General features: G+C 38.4%; 1 protein-coding gene across 2 annotated transcripts in view; it reads right to left on the bottom strand.

The window, feature by feature from the left end:
* Window positions 1–25,028, bottom strand: part of Strip (striatin interacting protein) — a 165,787-nt gene that overhangs the window by 8,482 nt on the left and 132,277 nt on the right. For both annotated transcript variants that reach the window (XM_083117463.1, XM_083117464.1), the window contains 3 exons: window positions 13,348–13,552; window positions 12,137–12,234; window positions 2,466–2,634 (listed from right to left, as the gene is read on the bottom strand). In XM_083117463.1, coding sequence (XP_082973589.1) covers window positions 2,473–2,634; window positions 12,137–12,234; window positions 13,348–13,552 — 465 coding nt within the window. In that variant the 3' untranslated portion in view covers window positions 2,466–2,472. The remainder of the gene's footprint in view (window positions 1–2,465; window positions 2,635–12,136; window positions 12,235–13,347; window positions 13,553–25,028) is intronic.

A 25,028-nucleotide genomic window follows, 5' to 3' on the forward strand; every position in this document is an offset into this window, starting at 1 on the left:
CCTCCAGTGGCCAATATAAATGGTTTGCCTTCCCCTACCATCCCACCACATCCAACCGCATATCCAAAGCCCTTCTCCCATATGGCATCAAAGTAGTGCACAAACCCAATTCCAAAATAGCTGATAAACTAAACAAACACAAATGGTATTTCCTCTCCCCCCTTGATAACCCAGGTGAATACGGTGCAGAGTGCGAGTGCAAAGCACATTACATCGGCAGGTCCATCAGATCTGTCAATGAAAGAATCCAACAGCACCTAGCAGATGCGAAAAAAGCCCAACCCACTACTGGTTTTGATAAACACATCAAATACAATAGCCATAAAATTCACAAGGTACAAGTCAAACACACTGCCCACACACTTATATAGACACCAAAATCAAGGAAACGCATGCCATAATGCACTTCCCGCATGAGCTAAACATCGATAGCAGGCAGGCACACACTTGGATTCCAATACTACAACAGTTATCGCCCGGAAATAGCAGACGACACAGATGCAGTCACACAGTTAACAACAGCACACCTATTGGCAGTCGGAGAACTACAAACAAAAGACGCACGCCAAGCAACAGTACAGCAAGTTCCAACAAGGATGGTGGCAGTGGCCCTTGAAATTAATAAAACAAAGAAGAAAAAACAGTTTTGCGGATAAAGTGAGTACTAGTTTCTCCGTATTTATCCCAATTATGAATCAAATTTATTGTACAAAGCCAATACAACAAGTGAAGATTATCATGGTCAGATGAACTTGATGATCTTCAAGAAGTGGGCAAAGGAAAAATTAATTCCAAACCTTCCCCGTAATGCTGTCGTTATTATAGACAATGCCCCTTACCACTCTATCATATTGAACAAGGTTCCGACAGCTTCCAATACCAAGCAAGCAATTATAGATTGGCTTGCTGTAAATAGGATCGTGCATTGTCCCCAAATGCGCAAAGTTGAGTTATTAAATCTGGTGAGAAGAAACACACCTGCAAAGAAAATATTCAAATTCGACATGAAACTCCCCAAGAACATGGATACATTGCTTTAAGGTTACCTCCTTATCATTGCGATATTAATGCTATTGAATATGTGTGGGCGGATGTGAAAAGATTTATTCGCGATCGCAACGTAACTGGTGGCACAAATATGTCAAATCTGTTGATGTTCTCTGAACAAGCGATTAACAGTGTCACAGTCGAAAAGTGGAAGAAACACTGCTCTCATGTGGCTTCATTGGAAAATACCTATTGGGACAGAGATGGAATAATCAAAGAAGTCTGCGGGGCTCTGATGATAAATGTAAATGACAGTGATGAGCCAGCTTGAGATTCGGATGACTGGAATGAGTAAACTACTTTCACAAAAGGTATTCTATTTCACATGTTCTCACATAATTTTCTGCACAACGTCATTCAAATGTTTGTTTTTCTGTATGCTTATGTGTTGCACATCATCTTTATGAATATTTCACTTGCGCCATGTATTTATTTTGTTGCAATGAAATTTTCTTCTTTCTGTTTTATTTCTTGTCAAAATCTTGAAGAGGATGCGATCCCCCGACCCCCATTCTAACAATGCCCCTATAAGTGAAACTGCAATTCTTTACCCTTCTATTCTTCTAATTTTAAATTGGAAAAGTACAAATGGCATGGTTGTGATAAAAAACAAGTCCTTGTCACAATCCTTTACTTCTGTGCATGTCCCTCAGTTTTCGTTAGTTACGTTCTGGTGGATAAGCATCCTTGCAGATTGGTAACACTGTTCAACGTGCAACTGTGAATGGCGTTCTCCCACCTGCATTTCCCTCACGACCTTCCCCTTTTTCTTGGCACTTTGCCAACTGGAGCTCTCGGATCGAGAGTCAAAGAGTACCTAGATAGATAAATCAATAGTTCGATTTTCAATTGAAATTATATTGAGAAATTCCAAATAACTATCTGTGTACACTCCTCACAAATAGGTGAGGCAATAGTTGATAGGCATGGTGGCATATGTTGGCGAAAACACAAGAACATCCAGCAGACAGACAGATACCATGTGTTGTTGCATTCCAAGCCTGTGCCTACCACCTAATGCATAATATAACAATATTCCAAACTTTTTGTGAGGAGTGTATAAAAGTTGTTTTTTTATTTTAAAAAAATACCATTGTTCTTAAATAAATTACTATTAATTCACAGCAAAATGTGTGCATGGGTGCCAGTTGGTAAGGGGATACTTCTTGAATTTTACGACTCCAGTGATAGTACCCAAGGTGAAGTAACGGTGATAGTACCCAAGGTGAAGTAATCTCCAAGTATCATGCTGACACTTCAATTCCCTTCTCAATGCTATATTCACAATTTACAACTAAAATTAATAGAACTGAAGGGAAGTGTGTTCCAATATGTTCACAAACATGGTCCTCATTAGTATGTTCCTACAATAGCAAAATATTTAATTTAATATTTCTATCACATCTATCTATACCTACATTTAAATTACCATGCTGTAGTTTGAATTAGTTGGTCCCAGTCAATAGTTGTCTGGTAAACTTCCTGCTGAAGCCATAATTCATAATGCTGCTTAAATTCTTCTGTCAACTCTATGGGACGACCTAGAACACTTGTGATGCAATTGTCAACAGGTTCATAATCAGGATCCTAAAAATAAACACACACATCATGTATTTCATACTTCTACTGCCTAACATCTATTATTCGTAACAAGTAAAAGAAATCTTCATTTTGCCAGCAACATCAAATGAAGCAAGTGGGAAATTTCCAAGTATTGATAACAGATGAAAATGGTGTGATCAGCATTATGTTAATCACCTCACCTTCAACAAATACTAACTAAGTATGAGGAGAAGGGTGCAGTGTTCCAGTGGCATTTTCAGTTTAAATTAAAATTAAATAATAATTAATTAGAGACAGTTAATTCCTCATCCAACAGATATTTCTATATTGCCAATGCACTTGATATGAGGAGTGGATGTAGTGTTCCAGACGTTGGAAACAGATATTTTGAACTGCCAATGTATTTATTTGAGTTTAAAAGTTGTCGTTAATGTTACTGAATGCAACAAATAAACACTATTTCTTGACAAACTTCAAAAAACATGAATGCAAAAATTCAAAATTTACTTCTAAATACAGTGGAACCCCAATTTTATGTTCCTCGGTTTTACATTTTCCCGCATTATACATTCAACATTAATGGTCCCAATAGAGCAAAATGCTATAAAATTTTCCCCAATTTTACATTTTCCTGCATTTTAAGTTTTTCTGGCTTGGTCCCCTGAAAAATGTAAAATCGAAGTTCCACTGTACCGATAATTCTCAATATGTTAAATTAACTATGTAATACAAGGGTCACTATTTATATTTTGAGCCTAACAATGAAAAAACAGGAATTTGGCATTGAAAACTGCTTTATTGTTTTTCGAAGTATTCTCCTTTATGGTCAATACACTTTTGCATTCGTTCGAACCATTTGTCAAAGCAGTTTTTCCAATCTTCTTGAGACACCTCCATAATATGGTTTTTGAACGCATCAACGGCATTTTCCGCCGACGAAAATCGTTGTCCACGCAATTTATTCTTGACATTCGGGAACAAGAAGAAGTCATTGGGTGCCAAATCGGGACTGTACGGCGGATGACCCATCAATTCGATTTTTTGACTGTTCGTAAAGTCGGTTGTTAGACGAGATGTGTGACAGCTGGCATTGTCTTGATGAAGAATGATCCGATGGCGTTTGTTTGTTTTCCGTATTTGACCGAAGACCTCTGGCAAACAAATTGTTGTGTACCATTCAGAGTTGACCGTTCTACGTTCCTCTAAAGGCACAGTTGCCACATGACCAGTTTTCCCGAAAAAACAGGCGACCATTTGTTTCGATGTGCTTCGAGCGCGAACAACTTTTGTTGGATTGGGTTCATCTTGAAACACCCATACAGTCGACTGCTGTTTACGTTCCGGCTCATATGCATATATCCATGATTCGTCACCTGTTACAATCTTATATACGTCTTTTGAAGCACCACGATTGTATTTATTGAGCATTTGTTTGCACCAATTCACTCGAGCGTCTTTTTGAGTTTTTGTCAAATTGTGTGGGATCCAACGAGAACATACCTTTCTCACAGCTAAATAATCATGTAATATTTTATATATGCTGGTGGAACTAATGCCTATGGTTGCCTCAATCTCACAGTATGTCACATGACGATCTTGCAGTATTAGGTTTTGCACAGCATCAATGTTTTCTTGAACAACAACTGATTTTGGACGACCTTCGCGGATCTCGTCGGTGAGCGAATGGCGGCCACGATTAAATTCGTTATACCAGCGTTTCACAGTGGCAAAGGATGGGGCTTCATCACCAAATGTGGAAGTAAGTTGATCGATGCACTCTTGTCTTGATAATCCACGTCGAAAGTCGTAAAAAATCATCGCACGAAAATGTTCATGAGTTAATTCCATTTTATTGTTGTCGCGCAATCTCCAAGGCAACATAAACAACACAAATCAAGCTATTGACAAAACATTTGAAGTACGTTATGGTCAATAATGCAAACGTCAAATCGCGCCTAACTTCAATCAGTGTTGCCAAGGCTCAAAATATAAATAGTGGCCCTCGTAGTAAGCTATGCAATGGCTCTTTACATGAGAGTGAGACAAATAAAAATCTTAATTATTTTTTCTCATAGTTTATCAAGGAAGATGTGATTAAAAGAATGAGAAATGGAAGAGCTGCTGGATGGGATGTAATATACCTAGTGTTTACAAAGTCTGGAAAGAACATGCTGATGGAATTAACCACAATGTCTCCAAAAATGTGGAAAAAAATTAAAAGGATTGGGAGAACATAATGATACTGATATATAAGGGAAATACCACAGAGTGTGGAAACTACAGAGCTATATGCCTCTCTTCAGTAGGAATGAAAATATACTAAGAAGATTGGAGACAAGATCGTGGATTTGCCTAGAACCAGACTTCAAAGAGGCGTAAACAGCATTCAGACAGACATAAAAGCACGTATATTCAATCCAGACCATATTGGACAAATTTTTGAGCAGAGCAAAAGAAGCAAACTTCCTGGACTTGAAAGATGTTGTCGACATGGTAACACAGAAGGTAATATGGGAACTACTAAAAAGGGGGAAAATCCCAAGACTTTTCAGAGAAGCGAAGTTAGAGTATGAGATAGTAGAAGGATTTGACTGAATAGTGAAACATCACAAACTTTATGATGGATGGAGGAGTAAGATTGAATCCATTACTCAACAATAATGGATGAAGTGATAAAAATAGGCAAACATTGAGAACAAACAAAGTGCAGAAGAGACCAAGGAAGGAACGTGGAGATTGAGACTAGTGTATTGTCCATTGGTGTATGCAGATGGTACAGTGCTTATTGCAAACATAGAGGAAAAGTTGCAAAGAATGGTACTAGAATAGAAAGAAACATTAAAGGAAAATGTATAATGGTGAATGAAAATAAGAGCAAAGTAATGAAGATGTGCAGAACAGAAGATGAAGTTGGAAACTTAAACATAATTTGTAAGCAACTCAAGCAGAACTATGCATTAAATTACAGGCTATTTATAGGCATAAAGAATCGTTAAAATTATCGGTAATTTTACTGGTAAACTGATACATCAATATGGCTATATTGGCTGATACTGATAGGGTACACGTTAATCTGCATCCTCCCTAATGGAAATTGAATGCATGATGAATGAACACATTTTCTGATGCTCATCTGCAGCTACTTCATTGATCATAACCTGATACTTTTCCTTAGAATGCTTTGGGCTTCATGAATTACTTCATTGTGTTTCAATTGATCATTCACAGTCATACCTTCATCAAACTTTCTATTCCATTCGTAACCTTGCATAGCGATATGGACCTTTTGTTTGCTGAAGAATTTCTATAGTTTTAAATCTTCAGAGTACAAGGAACCTATACTAGTCCTCATAAAGTGTGTAGATAAATTACAAACTTAATACTACTGACAATTTATTTACATATTGTATATCTTACTTCCATATGGCCTTACTGAGAGAGCATTGAAAAAAATCAAGTTACATAAACTGGTTAAATATTAAGTTTTACAATTACTTTCACTATTAATACATTCTCTAGGTATGTAAATGCAGCTGGAGAGACAACATCCTACCTCTTTCACATATAGTATGGTAGAAAATTCTCACATAAAAATTGTTACTCATAAGACGACACATTTCCATTAACAATAGTTAAAAATGAACAGAAAATATACAATAAACATATGTACAGGTTAATACAGTGAAATCGCAGTTATACGTTTTGAGATAGTACGTTTTCCTTGTTAGTACATCTTTTCTGGCAGTCCCTGACAATTTTCCTAAGGCTGCTTACTATTATATTTCAGTTATACAATTTTCAGATATATGATTTTTCCAGCTATATGTTTAACGAGTTCACTTCCAACCAGGAAAAAACTTCAGTTATACGTTTCTAACTGTGCTTGCTCGAAAGAATTCTGCTCTTGGAGTTCAAGATTTCTCTAATGATAATATCTGCCACCAGTTCCCCTACAGGTTTTCTCATCAGCTACAACTATGAGACCACACTCTGGACTTGGAATTCTACTTTTGTTGCTTGCATCGGAGGGCAGGGAATGGGCAATGCACCCCTTGAACCTGACTGGCCTGATAATCCTGCTTTTGATCTTTGTATGGCATTGGGCAAGTCGTGAGTGCCTAAAGCAGATCAGAAACTGATATCTTTCAAGAAGCCAGACAAAGTCAATGCACCACACTTCCCAGCCTGTTCCGAACATTACAAACAAGCTGAAGAAAGGGAAGGGCAGTTAACAGCGGCTTGCAGGTGGAGAAAAGTTCCACTCTGTCTAATGATATGTAAAAATAATAATAGTATGGCTGTTGAAGACAGAGAAGTTACGGTACTTTTTATGCAAACGAAATTGCAAATAAACGAATTATTGAACACTGTGACTTATTTTTAGCATGTGAATGGTTCTGAAGAAAAGCAGCGATCATAGTAAACATTGTGTGCATTTTCTTTTTGCAAGTGCCATTTGAAAAAACCCTTTGTTTCCCTTTTGTTACTATAGGATAAATTGAAGATAAAATGCTATAACTGCTCAACCACTGCAGCTTTCTGAAAAGAATGAGCAAAAAAACATTTTAAGTAACATCTGACAATTAAGGGTCCAGGGGGGGGGGGGGGGGGAAGTAAGGACAAAGTTCCAAAATTTGAAATTTTCCATACTTATGCAAAATTTCCAAAAGCCGTAATTTTAGTTTTTTTAATATAAAGTTGTGACATGAGCACCACCTCATAGAGTGGTCTCTTGTCATACTTCCCTCCAAATTTGGCTCATCCAGCATCCATAGGGCTGACGCTAGAAGCAAAATTCCAGACAATGTCTCAAAGCAGACAACACTGCCACTTTACATAATGTTATTTTTTTACTTAACAAGTACGTCTGATTTCAACGAAACTTTGCATGGTTGTAGGAATGTACCATCACTACATACTACAACATTTTTTCATTCACTTCGCTCTATTGAGGGAGACACAGAGGCAGACTTTTTTATTTTTTAAATTCAATTTTCTTTTTCTTCTTTGAACACTAATTATTGGGAGGCACAATGTATAAATTTTACAAGGATTATTGTATTGTAAGGGACACACGAGCAATATTTACTATGCAGATAGCTGCATTAAAAAAAAAACAATGATGCTCATGAAATTATTGCATAGCCATGCACAGCAGTTGCAGATTAATGAGCTCTTTTTTTTCACTGGTTCCTAATCCAATATTGGATAACAGGGGCTGGCAAATTCTTCTTACTTTTTCCCAGCAAACAAGAAGAAAAGAAAGTTTTCGAAGCAAGGGGGGCTCCATCCCTCCCATCTACTAGGAAGGATTACATAAAAGCATGAGGTAAAGAAGTGTGAATAGTGATTGAGCTATGTTCTCAATTGTCCACATACGTTTTTGTGGAGGGAGGGGAGAACAAAGACACCTCAGTCACACTTTTAGAATGTGTTACAACCCTACAGAAAGCAGTATTTAGTGACTATCGATTTGGCAATAGTGCATTTGTTCCACGATTGTAAGACATGGGATTTATACATTGTGCCTCCCAATAATTAGCGTTAAAAGAAGAAGAAAACACACTCAAGGTCACATGGTGAATGAATGAGACTGCTGCAAAGGCAAGGAAGAGGGGAGGAATATGTTGACTGGCATACAGAACAGGTTTCTGGCAAATTTTTTCATCAGCACAGCTTCGAAAACATATAAAGCGGGGAAACAAGTGTTATGGTAAACATACATTGAGATAAATGTCCTAATATTCAACACGGTTTTTTGCAGGAAATTGGCTGAATGGATTAAGCGGGTAAGGTAAACTTGTTTGAACCCTTTCCACCCCCAGGCACTTTCACTGTCCATTTCTCATGATTTTTTGAATTTATAATAATGATTTACGGTAGAACAGATTAGTGCAATACAGCAAACTTTGGTGCATATGTAGTACTTCTTTTCTTTCTTTGTGTACTTAATTTTACCATTTTCATTATCTTTCAATAATATGTTTTTCTCCCCCATAAAATGTATTTTCACTGTATAATCAATGGGGTTTTAAGCAGATTCCTTCATTGCTAGTACTGAAGAATTAATACAATCATGAGAAGATAACAGTATTCAAGATATAGCTATTTACATATATCAAGTACACAATAGAAGTGTTTCACATGCATCTACACTTCAGGTGTAACACCCTATTATACACACACACACACACACACACACATACATTCATTATAAGCTAAAACTGAAAACAGTAATCTTAGGTATTTTGTTGTTTATGAAATTCCCACATATATTTATACAGGAAAACATTCAAGCAATTTATCATATCTAAAAACACATTTTATAGTGTGAACAAAATTCATCAGTTTAAGGTATTCCTCAAAATAAAACTTTTTACTTACCATAATCATTGCAGGTAAGCAACTAATTGCATAAAATATACCAACCTGCAAACTAGAATGTTTGCAGAAAGAAATTGATTTCCTAGGACAGTATCGTTTCTTCACTGAAAATGTGTAATTGTCAATCTGATGTGGTATATTTCCCTTCAACATTATCTCCCCCACCAATTCCAGCCCACATTGTACACATAAGCGGGATGGAGTCGGTGAAGGTGATATGAAGGAGACAATACAGAAGACATTTCTTGACTTCTACACATCACACCTCCATTTCCCCAGCGATGCTATGTTTCACACGGTTTATGAATATTGTTATTGGTTCTCTACCTTTCTATCATTTAACATCTCATATCAGTCCTTGCAACACCAATCCTATTTCACTTGGCAAGCAGATTATTGAGACTTGAAAACTTTGACGTGTCTAAAACACAGCACAATTTCTATGTACTCTACAATATGAGAAATAAAAAACCAAAATGAAAGAAATGAATAAAACATAAAGGTTAAACTGCATGTACTGTCATGGTAACAAAGGGGAAAAAAAACATATATTAGCTTCACCTCTAAGGTAAAATCTCAGAAGAAATTATTCTCAACCCTAGGCATCACATATTAATCTTATTACACAGTTACAAAAACACTCAAACTGAAGAGCAAGTGAAAATAAATAAATCTGCTTTTCATTGGTCTCATGAACAAATTCAGCAATCTGCTGATTCATTCAACATTCATTCCATAATTTTATACATACCATTATCCAAATAAGTTCATATACAGGGTGTCTACCAAAATAACAAATCTATAGTTCTTGACTATTTCCTGGTCTTTTTTGTTTCTCTTAACCTATATTTAATCGATGTCTACTTAGATCAAGTTTGAAATTAGCATATAAGAAAATGTTTTTTATTTTATAAAAAACTCGTACAAAGAGGCTGGTTAAGAAGAAAAATGAAGCTGTACTTTAACAAAAGAATTAGACTTGTTTTATCTATTAATGCATGTAAATATTAATGCTTCAGCAAAACTTCACACATACAAGAATGTAATTCTTGAGAAACAAAGGTGAACATATCTTAACCACAACTTCAATACAATTTTAGATTTAAATATATTCATAAATAACTGCCAGGGAAAGCTTGCATATGATAGAATAGGTGTAGACCTAAAAGATATAAAGCAAAGCAGCTATAACCCAGTCCACTGCTCATATTGTCATCATTAATTAAGAATAAGAACAATGGTCATTATTGTGATAGCAAGGTTTGAGGGTTGGCCCCTTCTGAAGACACCTATTTGGCAGACTAGTGAGGCTCTGGCACATTGAATAACAGCTGCATAATCTTCTGTGGGACTAGTCTTGTGTTGCCCCTGTATGTTTGTGATTGTCCCTTCATCCAACTCATCTTACCACCAATCATATTCATCTTTGCAATTAGCAAAAAGCAAAGTAAAATACACTAAATCAATGAATCTATCATTGTGATAGCAAAAATTCTTGACCACAAGCATAATTTCTTGACTTTCATGAACTACCCATTGATTTCTTTAGTTAATGACACTCTTGACTGGCAGACGCCCTGAATATAATAATAAATCACACATTTTCCCCAAAAATCAACAAGCCTCTACAGGTTTTAAACATTTTCTTATTGAGAATTCTCTAGCTCAACACACAGTACCTTCCTGATACAATTGGCATTTCTTTCTCATATATAAACCTCTACTTTTAAGCAATTCCTGAGTTCTGATTTCCTGACAAATTGGTAATATCAAAAATAAATCAGTCCAGGATGGATTCCTTTTTAAATCCAGACTTTTGGGATGAGAAATTTCCACCATTTCCTGATAAATTTGAAAGTTCATGTCACTGTAAAAATCATGAATTCACTATTTCCATTTGAAGTAATTATACATTTTTGAAATGAAAATTGCCATGAAAAAAAAAATGTTTTAGTGTAGAAAATTCCAAGAATAAAATTATACAATACCCAACCATTACAAATTTCCCAACTGTGGGCTCCTAAAAATCTGGAAGTAATTTCCCGAAGGTTGGATCAAATAGGAAGACTTTTCCCCTGATCCTGGTACCATCATTTTGAGATTATAATCTGGTACCTATAACCAGGGCCAATCCACAGGGCCCCAAATTTACCAAAAAGGATTTTTCGGAGGGAAATTTCAAGAATTATCCCCGATTAGTAACTAATAGTATTGTCAAACAGGATTGCAAAATATTTTTTCCCTCATACCTATTGAAGATATTGCAATGAAACTTGGGGGATGCATTACGTATAGACCATAGTATTTTTCAAGGTAGATTATAATTGGGTACCTATATCCAGGGCCGGTCCAGAGGGCCCCAAAGTTACCAAAAGGGATTTTTCGGAGGGAAATTTCCCGAATTATCTCTGATTTCCCTTTCCTCATACATGATGTACACATGTGCGTGGTACCATTTGAAAGCCAGTTCTATTCTGAAGAGAAAGACATATGAACCATGATACTCAGATGAATTGTGCTTAAGCAGTAGCTACTTAAAAATATTACTACGCAAACTCAGAAAAAAAAATACACAGAAAGGGAAACCATTTTGTTAGAAAATTTCACAGGGCAGGTGTTAAGCTTCTTTCAGCAAGACGGTCGGTAATGCATATCAATATTAGAATATATCACTCACATAATGACAAATAGATTTCAGTGCACATGGAAGAAAGAAGGAACAGTACAAACAAGCACTCAAAATGGTAAGTTCATATTAGTTTTCTCTACGTTCAGTGGGAGTTCTGTTGTTTATATGCACATGATATTTCCTATTCATGGATTTACTTCACTTTAACCTAATTTTCAATAAATCTTACAAAACTAAAATATAAAACCTTTTAGAAAGTAGAAAATTTAGTATCTGCATTGGTTTAAATATCAGATTTTTACAGATTCCAATACTGATTCTGATATGTCAATTTTAGCCAATATTCATACATCAGTAATCTGCTTCATCACATACCCACTTGATACCCACATGCAACAAACTTAAATTTTCTCTCAAACAAAACTACAAAATTATAAGGTCCTGCAAAAAAATAATAAAAAGGACCTGGGATATCCATTTATGCTGAAAAATCATAATTGAAATCTAAATTACCTTGCTGCCATTATTGTACCTCCTGTTGTTAAACCTATCTACACATGCACGAAGTGCACACTCTTCAGCTTGGAAATCCCATGGACGAGCATCTAAATCTGAAAGTAAAGAGGGAGAAACATTGTGAAATCTAGAAGATTAATAGTAAGAAGTTATTTTAAGAAAGCTTTCACTGAATAAATCAGTAAAAATTAAAATTAATTCATTTATAATGTTCAAATACTTGAAGAATGTAATAAATGTTAGAATTTAAGTATTATATACAATGTAATTATACCACATCATGGTTCCACAAATTTGCTTCAAAATATTCATTGATTCACTAATGAGATAATCACAATATTAAAACCAAGCTGCCATTCAATCATGAAATCCATGTTTCTTACACAATTTTTTGAGCAGAATTAGACAAACTTTTTACAAGATTTCCATGACATTCAGACTCCAAGAAAATCAGGGTTCCCACTGATTAGATTGGATTGATTTGTTGTTTTAAGTCCACTTTATGCACCGTAAGGCTAATCGGGACTGGACCTACAGTTTAAAGTGGGATCCGAACCACTGTGTGCCTCCACCGAGAATCGAACCCAGGACCCCTTGATTTCAAGGCAATGACGCAACCACTGCGTCATCGGGGAGGCCCCCACTGATTAGAGTATTGTAAATTGTTTTATTTAAGAACACATGTCACATCAACTTAGGGTTTACAAACATGTAAGTATAACAATCATATTTAATATTCTCAAGCTTTTCCAAATTTTTGTAATATTTGTAGGAAATTCCCTGGATTTTCCACAATTTCCAGATCAACAAGAACCCTGCATTTGCCTACCTTCTAGGCTAATTGAAATACAGAAAATTAATTGGGATATAAACCAATACAAATACAACACTTAGTATTCTGAGTGTCAATTGCAGAGACAGAATGAAGGAAGTAATTGGTGTTTATATCAGTCTAGTTTTCAACAGTGAATGTAAATAGAGTAAATGTTGAGTAGCTGTGCATTGAAAAACTATGAATTTACATGCAAAAGTTAAGAAATGAGTTTAAAATATTAATAGAATGTGCTGACGTAGTACATATTGCTTGCAATAATGAAAAAATAAAAAGGGACACTGTTACTTAACTTGATAATGACTTAATAAGAGTATTTTATGACTGGTACTGAAATAATTTTAATTTGAGTACTCAAAAGAAAATTTTTACTTACCATTACCGTATGCCCAATCATCATTTAGGCGATGACGAACTTTCTGGTAAATTGCACTCATAGTTTTCATATTCGACTTTCTCCATTGACGGCCAAGATATTTGGTCTGCATTTTTAAAAGCTTCAAAACATAAAGTTGCATCATTGCGTGTCTAACTTTTAATGTCCTTTTTAGTATAGGTGCTGATTTGAAAACAACCAGCATCTGTAAAGTCACAAAACAGAAACTATGACAATTTGAATTACTAAAACCCATTAGTTTTCAAATTAGTGCTTACTCTACGCTCACACATTTACATTTTAATTTACAATGCACAACACAGAAATTAAAATTCTATTAAGAATGGGACAGATTAATTTGTGGACAAGTGATTACAAGTCAATAATGACTTACCAATATACTTTAGGATTGGGCCAATTTGAAATTTTGACAGATACCAATACGGTACCAATATAAAGTTTACTGATACCGACAGCCGATATTCTACTGATCTGATATACAACCTTGGTGACAATGAAGTTCGACCAGAAAGGAATACGTGATTAAATGCACAGAGGCATAGGTGGTGGAATGGGTGACCCGCAGAAGTGACGCATGTGTGTAAGAGGAGGCGTGTGAGAAGGCAAGAATCGTGATCCCAGCATGTTGCACCCAAGGTCACGTAAAGAACGAAAATGGGGAACTATACGCGTGACATTGAACTTCGACCAGGCACCAGACCCATACGGCAAATTCCAGATAGTGGCGCATTCGACGAAAGCATGACGTCACGGACACGATAAGGGAGTCCACCATATATAAGTGCGTGCTGTGCACCGAGGAACCGCAGTGCATCATCACCATGGCCAGGGGCAAACCTATTGACAACACCGTGAGGAGAAGAGTGGTGGAGTTGCAACGGGATGGACTCAGTGAACGGGAAATAGGGCGCCAACTGAACTTACCCAAGTCAACCGTCCACTGCATCATCAAACACCACCAAAATACGGGTACTACAAAGCCAGGTAAGGCCCCTGGTCGAAAACGCCTGCTGACCGTGCGTGACCTACGGATATTTAGGCGCTATATCCAGACCAACAATCATGTTTCTGTGGCCAAATTACGACTGTGGACTCGAGAACGCTTTCACATTGAAGTGTCAACCAGAACCATTCGCCGTTACCTACAGCGATGCGGTTACCGAGTGTACAAGGCGAAACGTAAACCCTTCCTTGACATGTTGAACAAAGGCAATCGACTACGGTGGGCACGAATGTACCGGGGATGGACATTTCGGCAGTGGAACAGGGTTTTGTGGACGGACGAATCCATTTTCAATGTTGTGTACGGGAAAATATGGAAAACAGTCATTTGTCGGAAGGAGGAACAGAATGAAGCAAAATGTTATGCACGTCGGGTACAGAAACCTGCGTCAGTGATGGTATGGGGATGCATGACGGCATCTGGGGTTGGCCCACTACACGTCAGGGAGGGCATTGTGAATGCACACGCCTATACACGCACACTGGAGCGTCATCTTCCCACAGTGCGAAGGCACCTGTTCCACAGGCGGCGTCTCATCTTTCAACACGACAATGCCAGGCCTCATACAGCGCGGCTGACAAGAGAATGGTTGACTCGCCATCACGTGCAAACTCTGCCATGGCCACCATCGAGTCCCGACCTCTCGCCCATTGAGAATGTGTGGCGTGTTCTTAAGCGACGTGTGCAACAGAGGGGACCCACGACAATGGCTGCTCTTATCGCCTGCCTGCAGGAGGAAGGGCACCGCATCGATGTGGAATACCTTGAACGACTCGTCCGCAGCATGCCCTGACGCATTGCCACAGTTATTTGCCGACGGGGCGGCATCACACCATGGTAAACAGGATCCCCTCTAACAGTGGTCGAACTTCAATGTCACGTGTAGATGGACGAAAATGTTTTATTTTGTGTGGACACCATACATTGCTGCGTTGCAGCGGAAATTTATGTTTTCCTTTGTTCCATGTAGCCTGCTGAATAAAATATGTTCAGCATATGCATGTGTTCTCCTTCTTTCACAACGCACTCCTATATTTGTGACTGGTCGAACTTCATTGTCACTAAGGTTGTAAAATTCTAAATGGTTCATTGACCTCCTTAATAAATGTCATGACCATAAGGTGTGTAGTACCTGTAAATTCTGCCATTGTGTGAGGGCAGCACTGCCAAGTGGCATCAGCTGACCGGCGGGGTCGAGTGATTCACGTCAGACACTTGCTGTACAGACTGTGAGCGGTGCACGATGTTTGTGTGCAATCCGTGTTTCGAAGTGGGCTGGCTGTTAGTACTCCGTAAAGCTGTAGTATTCGTGTACTATGTTTGCTTCTTATTTCATTTTGTGAAATAAATCTGTTGTTCAGCATATGGGCTTTTCTGTGCAGTGTGGTGATAATGTGTTACCAGATAAACGAAGCTTTGCAATGTAAAAGAAGCTGCATACTTAGACATTTAATTTTCAAAAAGTACAGAATGGAGATTACATGTTTATATTTATAAAAATTATAACCAAATGGTATAATATTGCACTATATCTAAGATACTTATAGATATATCAGATCTATAGGAAAAAGCCACCAGATGTGGTGGTGAGCTGATAATAAATCACAATGAAATAAGCAGTCTGGACTAAGGTGGCAATGCTAACAGGGTCTGGAGAGGATAGTCTGGCAACACCATACAAAAGCCTTTTGACAGCCCTGTAACATGGCAATGATGTGTTGTTATTTCATAAGCACTGCCCCAACTGCCTTACAGGCAGTAATGTTCATTTTACTTCAACTTCACATAGCCTTGGCCTCAGCCTCAGGATTCAGTCTCACATGGCCTCAGGACTTGCACTCAACCTTGGCCTCATGTGAGTATCAATTTCAAGATTCCAACTTACCCTAGACCTTGAAGTTGCTAGACATTGCAACTTTAACTCAGATTTTGCACTTGGCCTTACCTTGAACTTGACCTCATGGGGGCTCAGCCGTATTAGTCTCCCTGAGGCCAAAGTTGGGGCCCAGCCTCACAAGGCTAGACACCTTTGGTCATAGTATAAATTGTAACAATTACTGGAATGTTACAAAATTATTTCTAACAAGTAAAAAAAAATTCACACGAAGCATAAGTGTAGATGAAGGAAGGAGTTATGTTCATTTTACTAAGAACATACCGTATTTACGCATGTATAGTGCGCATGCGTGTATAATGTGCACTCTGGTTTTGGATGGGTAAAAGTGACAAAAAAGTATATCTCGTATACAATGCACAGTACAATCCAGTTTCAAGAAATGGCTTTCTTAGTTGTAGGTTGTAAATCTGTTGCTATGCTGATCAAGAGTGAATGACGTCATACCTATTCAATTGCTCATTCCTTTTTTTTCAAAATATATACTTTTTCTTTCCGTGACTAATGTAACATTTATACTAGGCACATTCAAGACCTTCCAAATAGCAGTTAGCAGCACAAGATTTCTTCCATTAAGGAATTTACACTCTCCATGTATGTCATATTATTTTAATTTTTATTATCTTTTTCCTTATGTCTTCTTTCATCCAAAGTACCATAAAAATCAGAATGTTTCTTCATTTTTTGATGAACTTATTTCAACCGCATTTCACATTAGTGTCGTTATCTTGTATGGAATATTGTTTCCATATTCAGAAACTGCAGGATTCAAGCTTTACAATGATATAGAATATGATAGGGTTCCCTAAACATGAAAAATCAATGCAAGTGTCCCAAAATCATGTAATGACCCTGTACGGTTTCATGGTGGCTGTCTGAATTATTCTGTGCATAATACGTACCACAGTTTTTGGAGGCAAAAATTTTGGAAAAAAGTGTGCATTATACATGAGTAAATATGGTATTCTCTTTTATGTAGTACATTCAAAAAGTAAGTTCCATTTGCAATGTGTACTGCAACTGCGATTGCAAGGGGTGCACAAGCATGCCAAGTTGTTTGATCCATTGCACAGTGATCAGGAATGCCAAAAAAGTCAGAAAAATTGAAATTTTGACTTTCTGGTAAGTGGATAAAACATGAACACTTCTCGAAACAACTATCTGGGGCATAAAACTGCCAAGAAATTTCTCTCTAAATCACTTATTTGTTCTTGTTTTTGGGCCTCAAAATGGCAGTTCATGAAAATTAGATTTTCGGAATATATTTTGTACTTATTTTTAAGACTTCTTGTAGCAATATTCTTTCGAAGGACAATACAATTGTCCTAGGTAGATTCACAACTTCTCAGTAATGCACAGAAAAAGAACTCAAATTTGAATTAAAACAAAATATAATTGGATCTAAAGATATCAGTTTGGCGGTTACGCGGAGATAGGTGATTAACTCTGATACACTTACTATTATTTTTTCTGTTTACGCTTGTGGCAGTGCTAGTTGACACAGCCCTTTCACTTTTTGTCACTCTCCTGCAGGTGTAGAGTTTCCTTCTGTTGCCCGCGCCTCGGGGTTTTGGTGCTGCACAAGGCGGTTCCAGATCTTGTCATCTGCTTTCACGGAGTGGTGTTTGTTTGTGTGCGTAGGTGGGCTTTTTTGGGAATGTTTGGAGTATGTGTTTGGTTTCTTGTTGCAGGGGGGGGGGAGCAGGTTGGGTGGGTGTGCATATTCCTGATGGCGGGAATCCAGGTTTTATTGATGGCCCCAGTATTAGTGTTGAGGTCGACGGATACGGTTTCTTTTGAAAACCTTTCTAGTGTGGATTTTGCTTGCATGATTATTTCTGAAGAACCTATGCTGTGGTTTTCATCTATGAGGTGGCAAGAAAGGCCTGCTCTTCTCCTTCCAAGTCTGTGGTCAGCATCATGCTCCTTGAGCCTTTCATCAAGCCGGTGCTTGGTCATCCCTACATACTTGCCTCCACATGCGCAGGTGACCATGTAAACACTTCTTGCATTGGGGTCAGTGTAGTAACGTTTGAAATGGTTAGGTGGGAGGATATGGAAGGAGGGGGCTGGTCTGCTATCTTGAAACTGTGTCGGGAAAGAACTTTTTGGATTTTTTTGGTTAGGTCAGCGTGTCGGGGGAGGCCGATCCATTTCCTTTCCATCTTGTCTTGCTGGGCGTGTGGCTGGTTCATTTTTCTTATTTTGGTAGAATCCTGGAGTTGGACTAGCTCCCGTCGGCTGTACCCATTGATGATGGCAATGGAGATGATATGCTCAAATTCGGTTTGTAGGTCTTCGGCTTCCGAGATGAGGTTGATGGTCCTTTGGAAGAAGTTGATCCAGATGTTGTTTTTTTGTCGTGCAGAGTGACCAGAAAATTTGTGTATGTATTGCGTTCCGGAGTTGGGTTTTCTGTATATATTGGTCTTGAATTTGCCATTTTTCCTGCTTATGGAGAGATCTAGGTAGTTTAGTGTGTTGTCTTTTTCTTCCTCTGGTATGAAGTGAATGCTTGGGAGAGCCGAATTAAACAATCGTATGGCTTCTTGTAACTGCTCAGGGTTTTTGTAAAGGAGGATGTAGTTGTCAGCATACCGCCTGTAGCCAATTCCAGAGAGGATGGGTGAGGACAAGACATTGGATTCTATTGCATTCATAACTATGTTGGAGAGGATAGCGGATAGAGGGTTTCCCATGGCTAGGCCTTCCTCTTGATAGAAGAACTGGCCTTTGAACTGAAGGACAGAGGTTTCCAGGAAAACTTCCAGGAGGGAAATGATTAGTTCAGTTTCATACGGGCTTTTTGTGTTAGATAATAGCCACTTCCTGGTTTCACTTATGGCAAGGCTTCTTGGTATGGATGGGTACATTTCCTGGACGTCTATGCTGGCCATTTTTATGTTGTCAGCTCCTACGTATCCAGTGACCATTTCCTTTATCTCCTGGCTGTTTCGGACACAGTACCTCAGACGGTGGCTATGTTCACTGATCTTCCATTCTAGCCATTTTGCGAGTCTGTTTCCTGGATGCTTGAATCCGGCGACTATTATACGGAGGGGGGTTCAAGGTTTGTGCATTTTTGGGATGCCATAGACTGCAGGGATATCCGGGTCATGAACTTTTAGGTTCTTCCTCTCCTCTGTGAAAAAGGGGGGATGAGTCGAGAGTTGTTTTGATTTTTTGGCATATTTTGTTCAGGGGGAGGAGTCAAGTGGCCTGTAACCTTCTGAGTTGAGTTTTTCTTTTATTTTCACTGAGTAAGTTTCCGTGGAGATTATTACATATTGGTTTCCTTTGTCCGCACGCATGCACCAGAGATTGTTGGAGGAGAGCCATTTTTTGAATTTCCGAAGTTTGCTACTAAGTTTGGAGTGTAGTTTAGGCATTCCACAGGGGGTCAGGGGGGCAAGCAGGTGCTCTTCAAGGATGGCTGCACACAATTTTCTTATGTTTTGTCCCTCTTCTGGCATTTTTGCAAGGAAGGCAGCTTTTTCCACAGAAGTTATGGTGTCCGGCACTGGCGGTTTCTTTTCCAGTAGCGCAAACTTGAAGCCATATTTTAGCAGACTCTAAACGTTCGCAAAAAAGCCCACCTACGCACACAAACAAACACCACTCCACGAAAGCAGACAACAAGATCTGGAACCATCTTGTGCAGCGCCAAAACCACAAGGTGCGGCAACAGAAGGAAACTCTACACCCGCACTAGAACGACAAAAAGTGAAAGGGCTGCATCAACTAGCACCACCACAAGTGCACGCGGAAGAAGAAGGAACCACGCCAGCCACAGCAAGACAGTTTACACCTGACGAAGCCACCAGACGAGTGGCGAAATCAATCGCTGAAAAAAAAAAACTTACGCAGAAAAATGAATAGTAAGTGTATCAGAGTTAATTACAAAATATAATGTTTTTTTTTATTTTTGACTTGAAAATACAAAAGCAAGTTCAGAAGCAAGTCGAATAATGGGGTCACTTTGCAGGCAGATGGATAGAAAGACTTTTGCAGTGGTGTATAAGTGACTGCACATGCACCCCAAAGACAATTTTTAGTTAAGTTATCAGGTAGTTACAGATTTTTAATACATATGTTGATCTTTTCAAATCAAGAAGGTGGTTGTGTAAGAATTTGTAAGTCACTTATCCAAACTTAATTGTATTTCATGTTTTGTTATTTCCTACTGATAGCCCACTGCCAGTGAAATGAATAATTGCTGTATTTGGAATTATTTGTTGACCAATGTGGTATTTCGATTACTTAGCTTCAATAGACAGACATATCAAACAAGATTGTTTATGTCATAATACAGTAGTAGTCATTAGATCTTTTAGTTCACAGCATTATATCTCTGTATTCCTAGTAATTCTTGAGTAAACAAACAATAATTATCTATTGGATTTGATTGTTGACTAAAAGAGAGAAATTGACTGGCTGATCATCAAAAAGATGCATATCACATCAAGTCCATAATCAAGTTCTTTCAAATTGCTGCACTTCACATTCGTATTTGGAATAGTTTCAAACTAATCAGTTGTTGATTTTCGATTTCTTGACTGCCACTGGCAGTAAACTTCACAAAGTGATATAATTTATGCCACCCTAAATTAATATTTTGAAGGTTTTTAATTTCAGAATATTCCTAATTTTTCTTAGATTTGTTAGTTTCAGATATCGACAGGCTATTTTACATCAATTCTTAATCTCTAATGGCCACACAGATACAGAAAACAAATTAATTTACGCTGCATTGAGCTACTAGTCGGCAGGTGTACAAGTCCTCCAAAAATTTGTCTTGATAGCTTTGGTTATATCTGAGATACTGAATTGACATGGACAAGCGGACATGACCAGCATACAAGGGCACTTTTCTTTGCTGTTAATAATTTGAGAACATAAATTAGGAAGCAAATTTCCAGCACAACATTAACAGTTATTACAGATTTATAAAAATGGTTGTAACTTCTAAACTACTGCATCTTTTTGAAAAAAATAATTTCTACAAGCAAGAATGAGTAAAAGCAACATTTTAAACAAGGTCCAACAATTAAGGATTCAGGGAAGATACAGGGAAGCAAAGGCCTGATTGTCGAAATTTGCCCTGACCACATGGTAGCGAACAGCAGCAAATTAACATTCCATTTCTTGAAAATTATACACTATATTTCAGTGCTGTTTGTTCATTAGTATACCATAAAAGGTATTATATACTCTTAATTACAAAACAATATATCCACTGCTATTATTATTAACAAGTGCCATTCGAAAAAGTTATTTGTTTCCCTTTTGTTATGATGGAATAAATTTAAGATAAAAGGCTATAATATAGAAGCAAAATTCTGGACATTGTCCCGAAGCTGCCGAAACTGCCACTTTATATGATGATATTATTATTTTACTCATAAAGTGTCTGTCTGATTTCAACTAAACTTTGCATGCTTGTAGGATTGTACCATCAGTACATACTACATTTTTTTCATTCACTTCAGTCTCTACACTGGGAGAAAGTAGGCACTGTTGAGGACAACAGTGTTTCAAAGACAACAAATACCCTAACAGTAGCACTGACAGAGACTATTCCACACAGCAGCAAGAGTGAAGAATCAGGTGTAACCAGGGCTGGCTCGGTAACTCAGTTGGTAGAGCAAAGGCACTGTATGCCAGAGCTTTGAGTTTGAGTCCTGGTTGAGCTTTTATTTTTCACTGAAATTGTTATGTACCTAGTCATATAAATACTGTCACAAGGTTTTCAGGAAATAGACGCAAGATGGTTAGCAATAGCGTAATATCCCTTGACTATGTGGTACATGGATATGTAAGGAACACAAAACACCTATAGCTACTCAAAGTGACCACATTTAGCACACACACAGTCCTTCAGTCTTTGTGGCCACACATCAATTGCATTACTCACGGTATCTACAGAGAAGTCCGCCACTGCCTTCATGAGAGAGCACTTCAAACTGGTGATGTCAGGGTGTCTTTTCTTGCATGCCATTTCCTGAAGCACAGCCCACAATTTGTAGTCCAGAGGGTTACGATCGGGGCTACCAGAGGTCCAATCAGACGTGGGGCCACTGCTGGGTCCTATTAGCCTTATGGACTGGTGCCTAATCCTGCTGGAAACTACATGCCTAACCGTGAAAGAGGATATTTGTGATACCCTTGACCACAGCCTCACGGACCGTCTCTTGATACACCTTGGCCGATGTTTTGAAGCCTAGCTCGCAGAAATGCAGCTCAGTGGTTCCCTCGTAGCTCACCCTCAACCACACCATAACTGACAATGGATGATGGCCCCTCTGGAACCTCGGAGCCTTGTTGGCAGCTTCTCGTGAACTCCTTGCATGTACCCTATAAATTTTGGTATTGAATGCCTTCTCAACATTGAACAGTTTTATATTGGTGAAGAGGATTCGTCTGTGCCCACTTGGTGCGTACCACGTAAGTAGGTACTTTGCTTTGATCAACCTCTGCCGCTTTAATTCATGAGTGAGGAAATTACCTGTACATTGTTTGTAAGCTTGCAGTCCCAGGTCACAATGTAACACACGAGACATGGACATTTTGTGGTCCTGAGCCAGCACTGACTGTCTCCTGAGAGAATTTTGTTGCGCACCAACTGCCACTGCTTTCACAACTTCTGGCATCCATACTGTTCAATGCCGCCTTACCCTGGGCCGGTCATTCGCAGTTCCAGTTTCAGTGTATCGTTGGATAGTGCAAAACGCGAACCTCTTTGAGATTTGAAGCTTTCGGAGAAGTTTGAAAATCTCACCTGCTGCTTCCCTATCTTTTAAAGTGCAATGACAGCCATTCGATTTTCATAATCGCCCCATTCCATTCTGACCTGTATCACAATCACTTTCTCCCATTTGCAGCTTACCATACAATTACTCAGGTCTTACTGCTCCCCGAGCATAGGTGCTGCCATTGCCCTGAGGATCTCCAGTCAGCCGCCAAATCTGTGACAGTATGACTAGGTAGTACATCTCCTGTATGTGCCAAACAGTAAAGTAAGAAAAACTACATGCAAGCCGTGGTAGCTCAGTTATTAGGGCATCTGACTACCATACGAAAAACCCAGGTTCGATTTCCACCTGTTAAACAAGCTCCGGCGCCCACCTAACGTCGTATAAAGTGGGTACCTGGAGGAAACTCTGAGGGGTAAAGATCGCCACAGGTGTGGTGCTGATCACATCACCCCCACCTTTGGCCATGATCAAGAAAGTGTGGGGCCCTAACTCCACATCCCTTATACGCCTTCATGGTATGGTGCAAAGCAGGGGAGCACTTTACTTTTGCAATGGACATGACATATTCTGTAGACATTGGCCAGTATAAACATATTGGAGTATCAGTTTACTGGTAAAATTTGCTGATAATTTGAATTTGAAATTTTGGGTGCGTCAGCACTTAGGCTATTTTGCACCCGTCACATTATATGGGTTTCAGCCATAACTAAAATAACATAACTGCAATGTAGCATAACTAAAATATTAAAACGTTAAAGCATTCTGACTTTGGTTAAAAGCTGAAGTGCAAAGGGGCACTCAACACACACAAGGACAAAAAACAGGACAACACACAGAATTATACTGGCCATAGGGCCACATGCTAGAGCCTCGTTAGTCTGCATAATGCAGTCCGTGGTACACTACGTGGAAGTGAGATTGACAATTGGGTGTACTGCATGGAAAGTCACCCCTTACACCACCCTCTGAATTTGCTGATAATTTTACTGCTCCGATATTTCTATAAATAGCTAGCAAATGAGTGCACAATTCTGCTACAGAGAAATCTCACTTATATGTTTTATGGAGGACAGAAGGAGAAAAAATGTATAACTGACAAAAACGTATTATTGAAAGGTAACTAAATCGTAAAATTAGGTACATACACAAAATCACGAGGAACAGACAGTGAAGGCACCCAGTGTGTGTGTGTGGGGGAGGGGGGGTGCAAGCAAGGTTTTCCTCCTTAATACGTTCAGCTGTTCAGTTTCCGGCAAAAGACCATATTAAACATTAGGATGTTTACCTTGATCTTAGTTTGCCATAACTCTTGTTTCCTGCTTTATACATTGTACTAGCAATGCCGATGTCATAAAATTCGCCAGAAACCTGTTCAGTAGGCCAGGCAAACTTTCCCTTTTCCTTGCTTTTCTAGCAGTCTCATTCATGTATCATGTGACCTTTTACTTCAGAGAGATAAGTTTTTCATTCAAGAGGAGGAAGAGAAGAGGCATGGCTGAGTGGAGGGAGTGGATGGGGTACAAGTTGCATTCCTCATGCCTCTCTTGATGGACAGGAAAGAAAAAACCGCACTACTTTTATCCCCCCTCAAGTAGAAATCCGCAGAGCTTTCTGCCTTATGAGGAACAAGTGCACTATTGCCATTACCTAGGGTTTGAACACAATCTAAAAGTGAGACTGAGGTGTGTGTCTACTTCCCCCTTCTCCTCCACAAAAACAGACATCGAAAAATGACAACAGGGCTCGATCACTATTCAAACGTATTTACTCTTGGTTTTATGGAATCCTTCCTTATAGATGTTTAGAAGGGGGAGACTTGTTTGTGAAAACTTTTCCTTTCTTCCTGTTTGCCACATTGGGTACAGGAAAAAACTAAGAAGAGTTATCCAATGTTCATTTAAGAATTACACATTTCCTTTTAATGGCAACAAGTGTAAAAAAAACAAAAAAAACATCACCCCAACAAGAGGTCATTAATATGCGACTGCTGTGCATGGCTATACAATAA

This window comes from Lepisma saccharinum, chromosome 2 (assembly GCF_977018435.1).
Source record: "Lepisma saccharinum chromosome 2, izLepSacc3.1, whole genome shotgun sequence".
Classification (NCBI taxonomy): Eukaryota; Metazoa; Arthropoda; class Insecta; order Zygentoma; family Lepismatidae; genus Lepisma; species Lepisma saccharinum.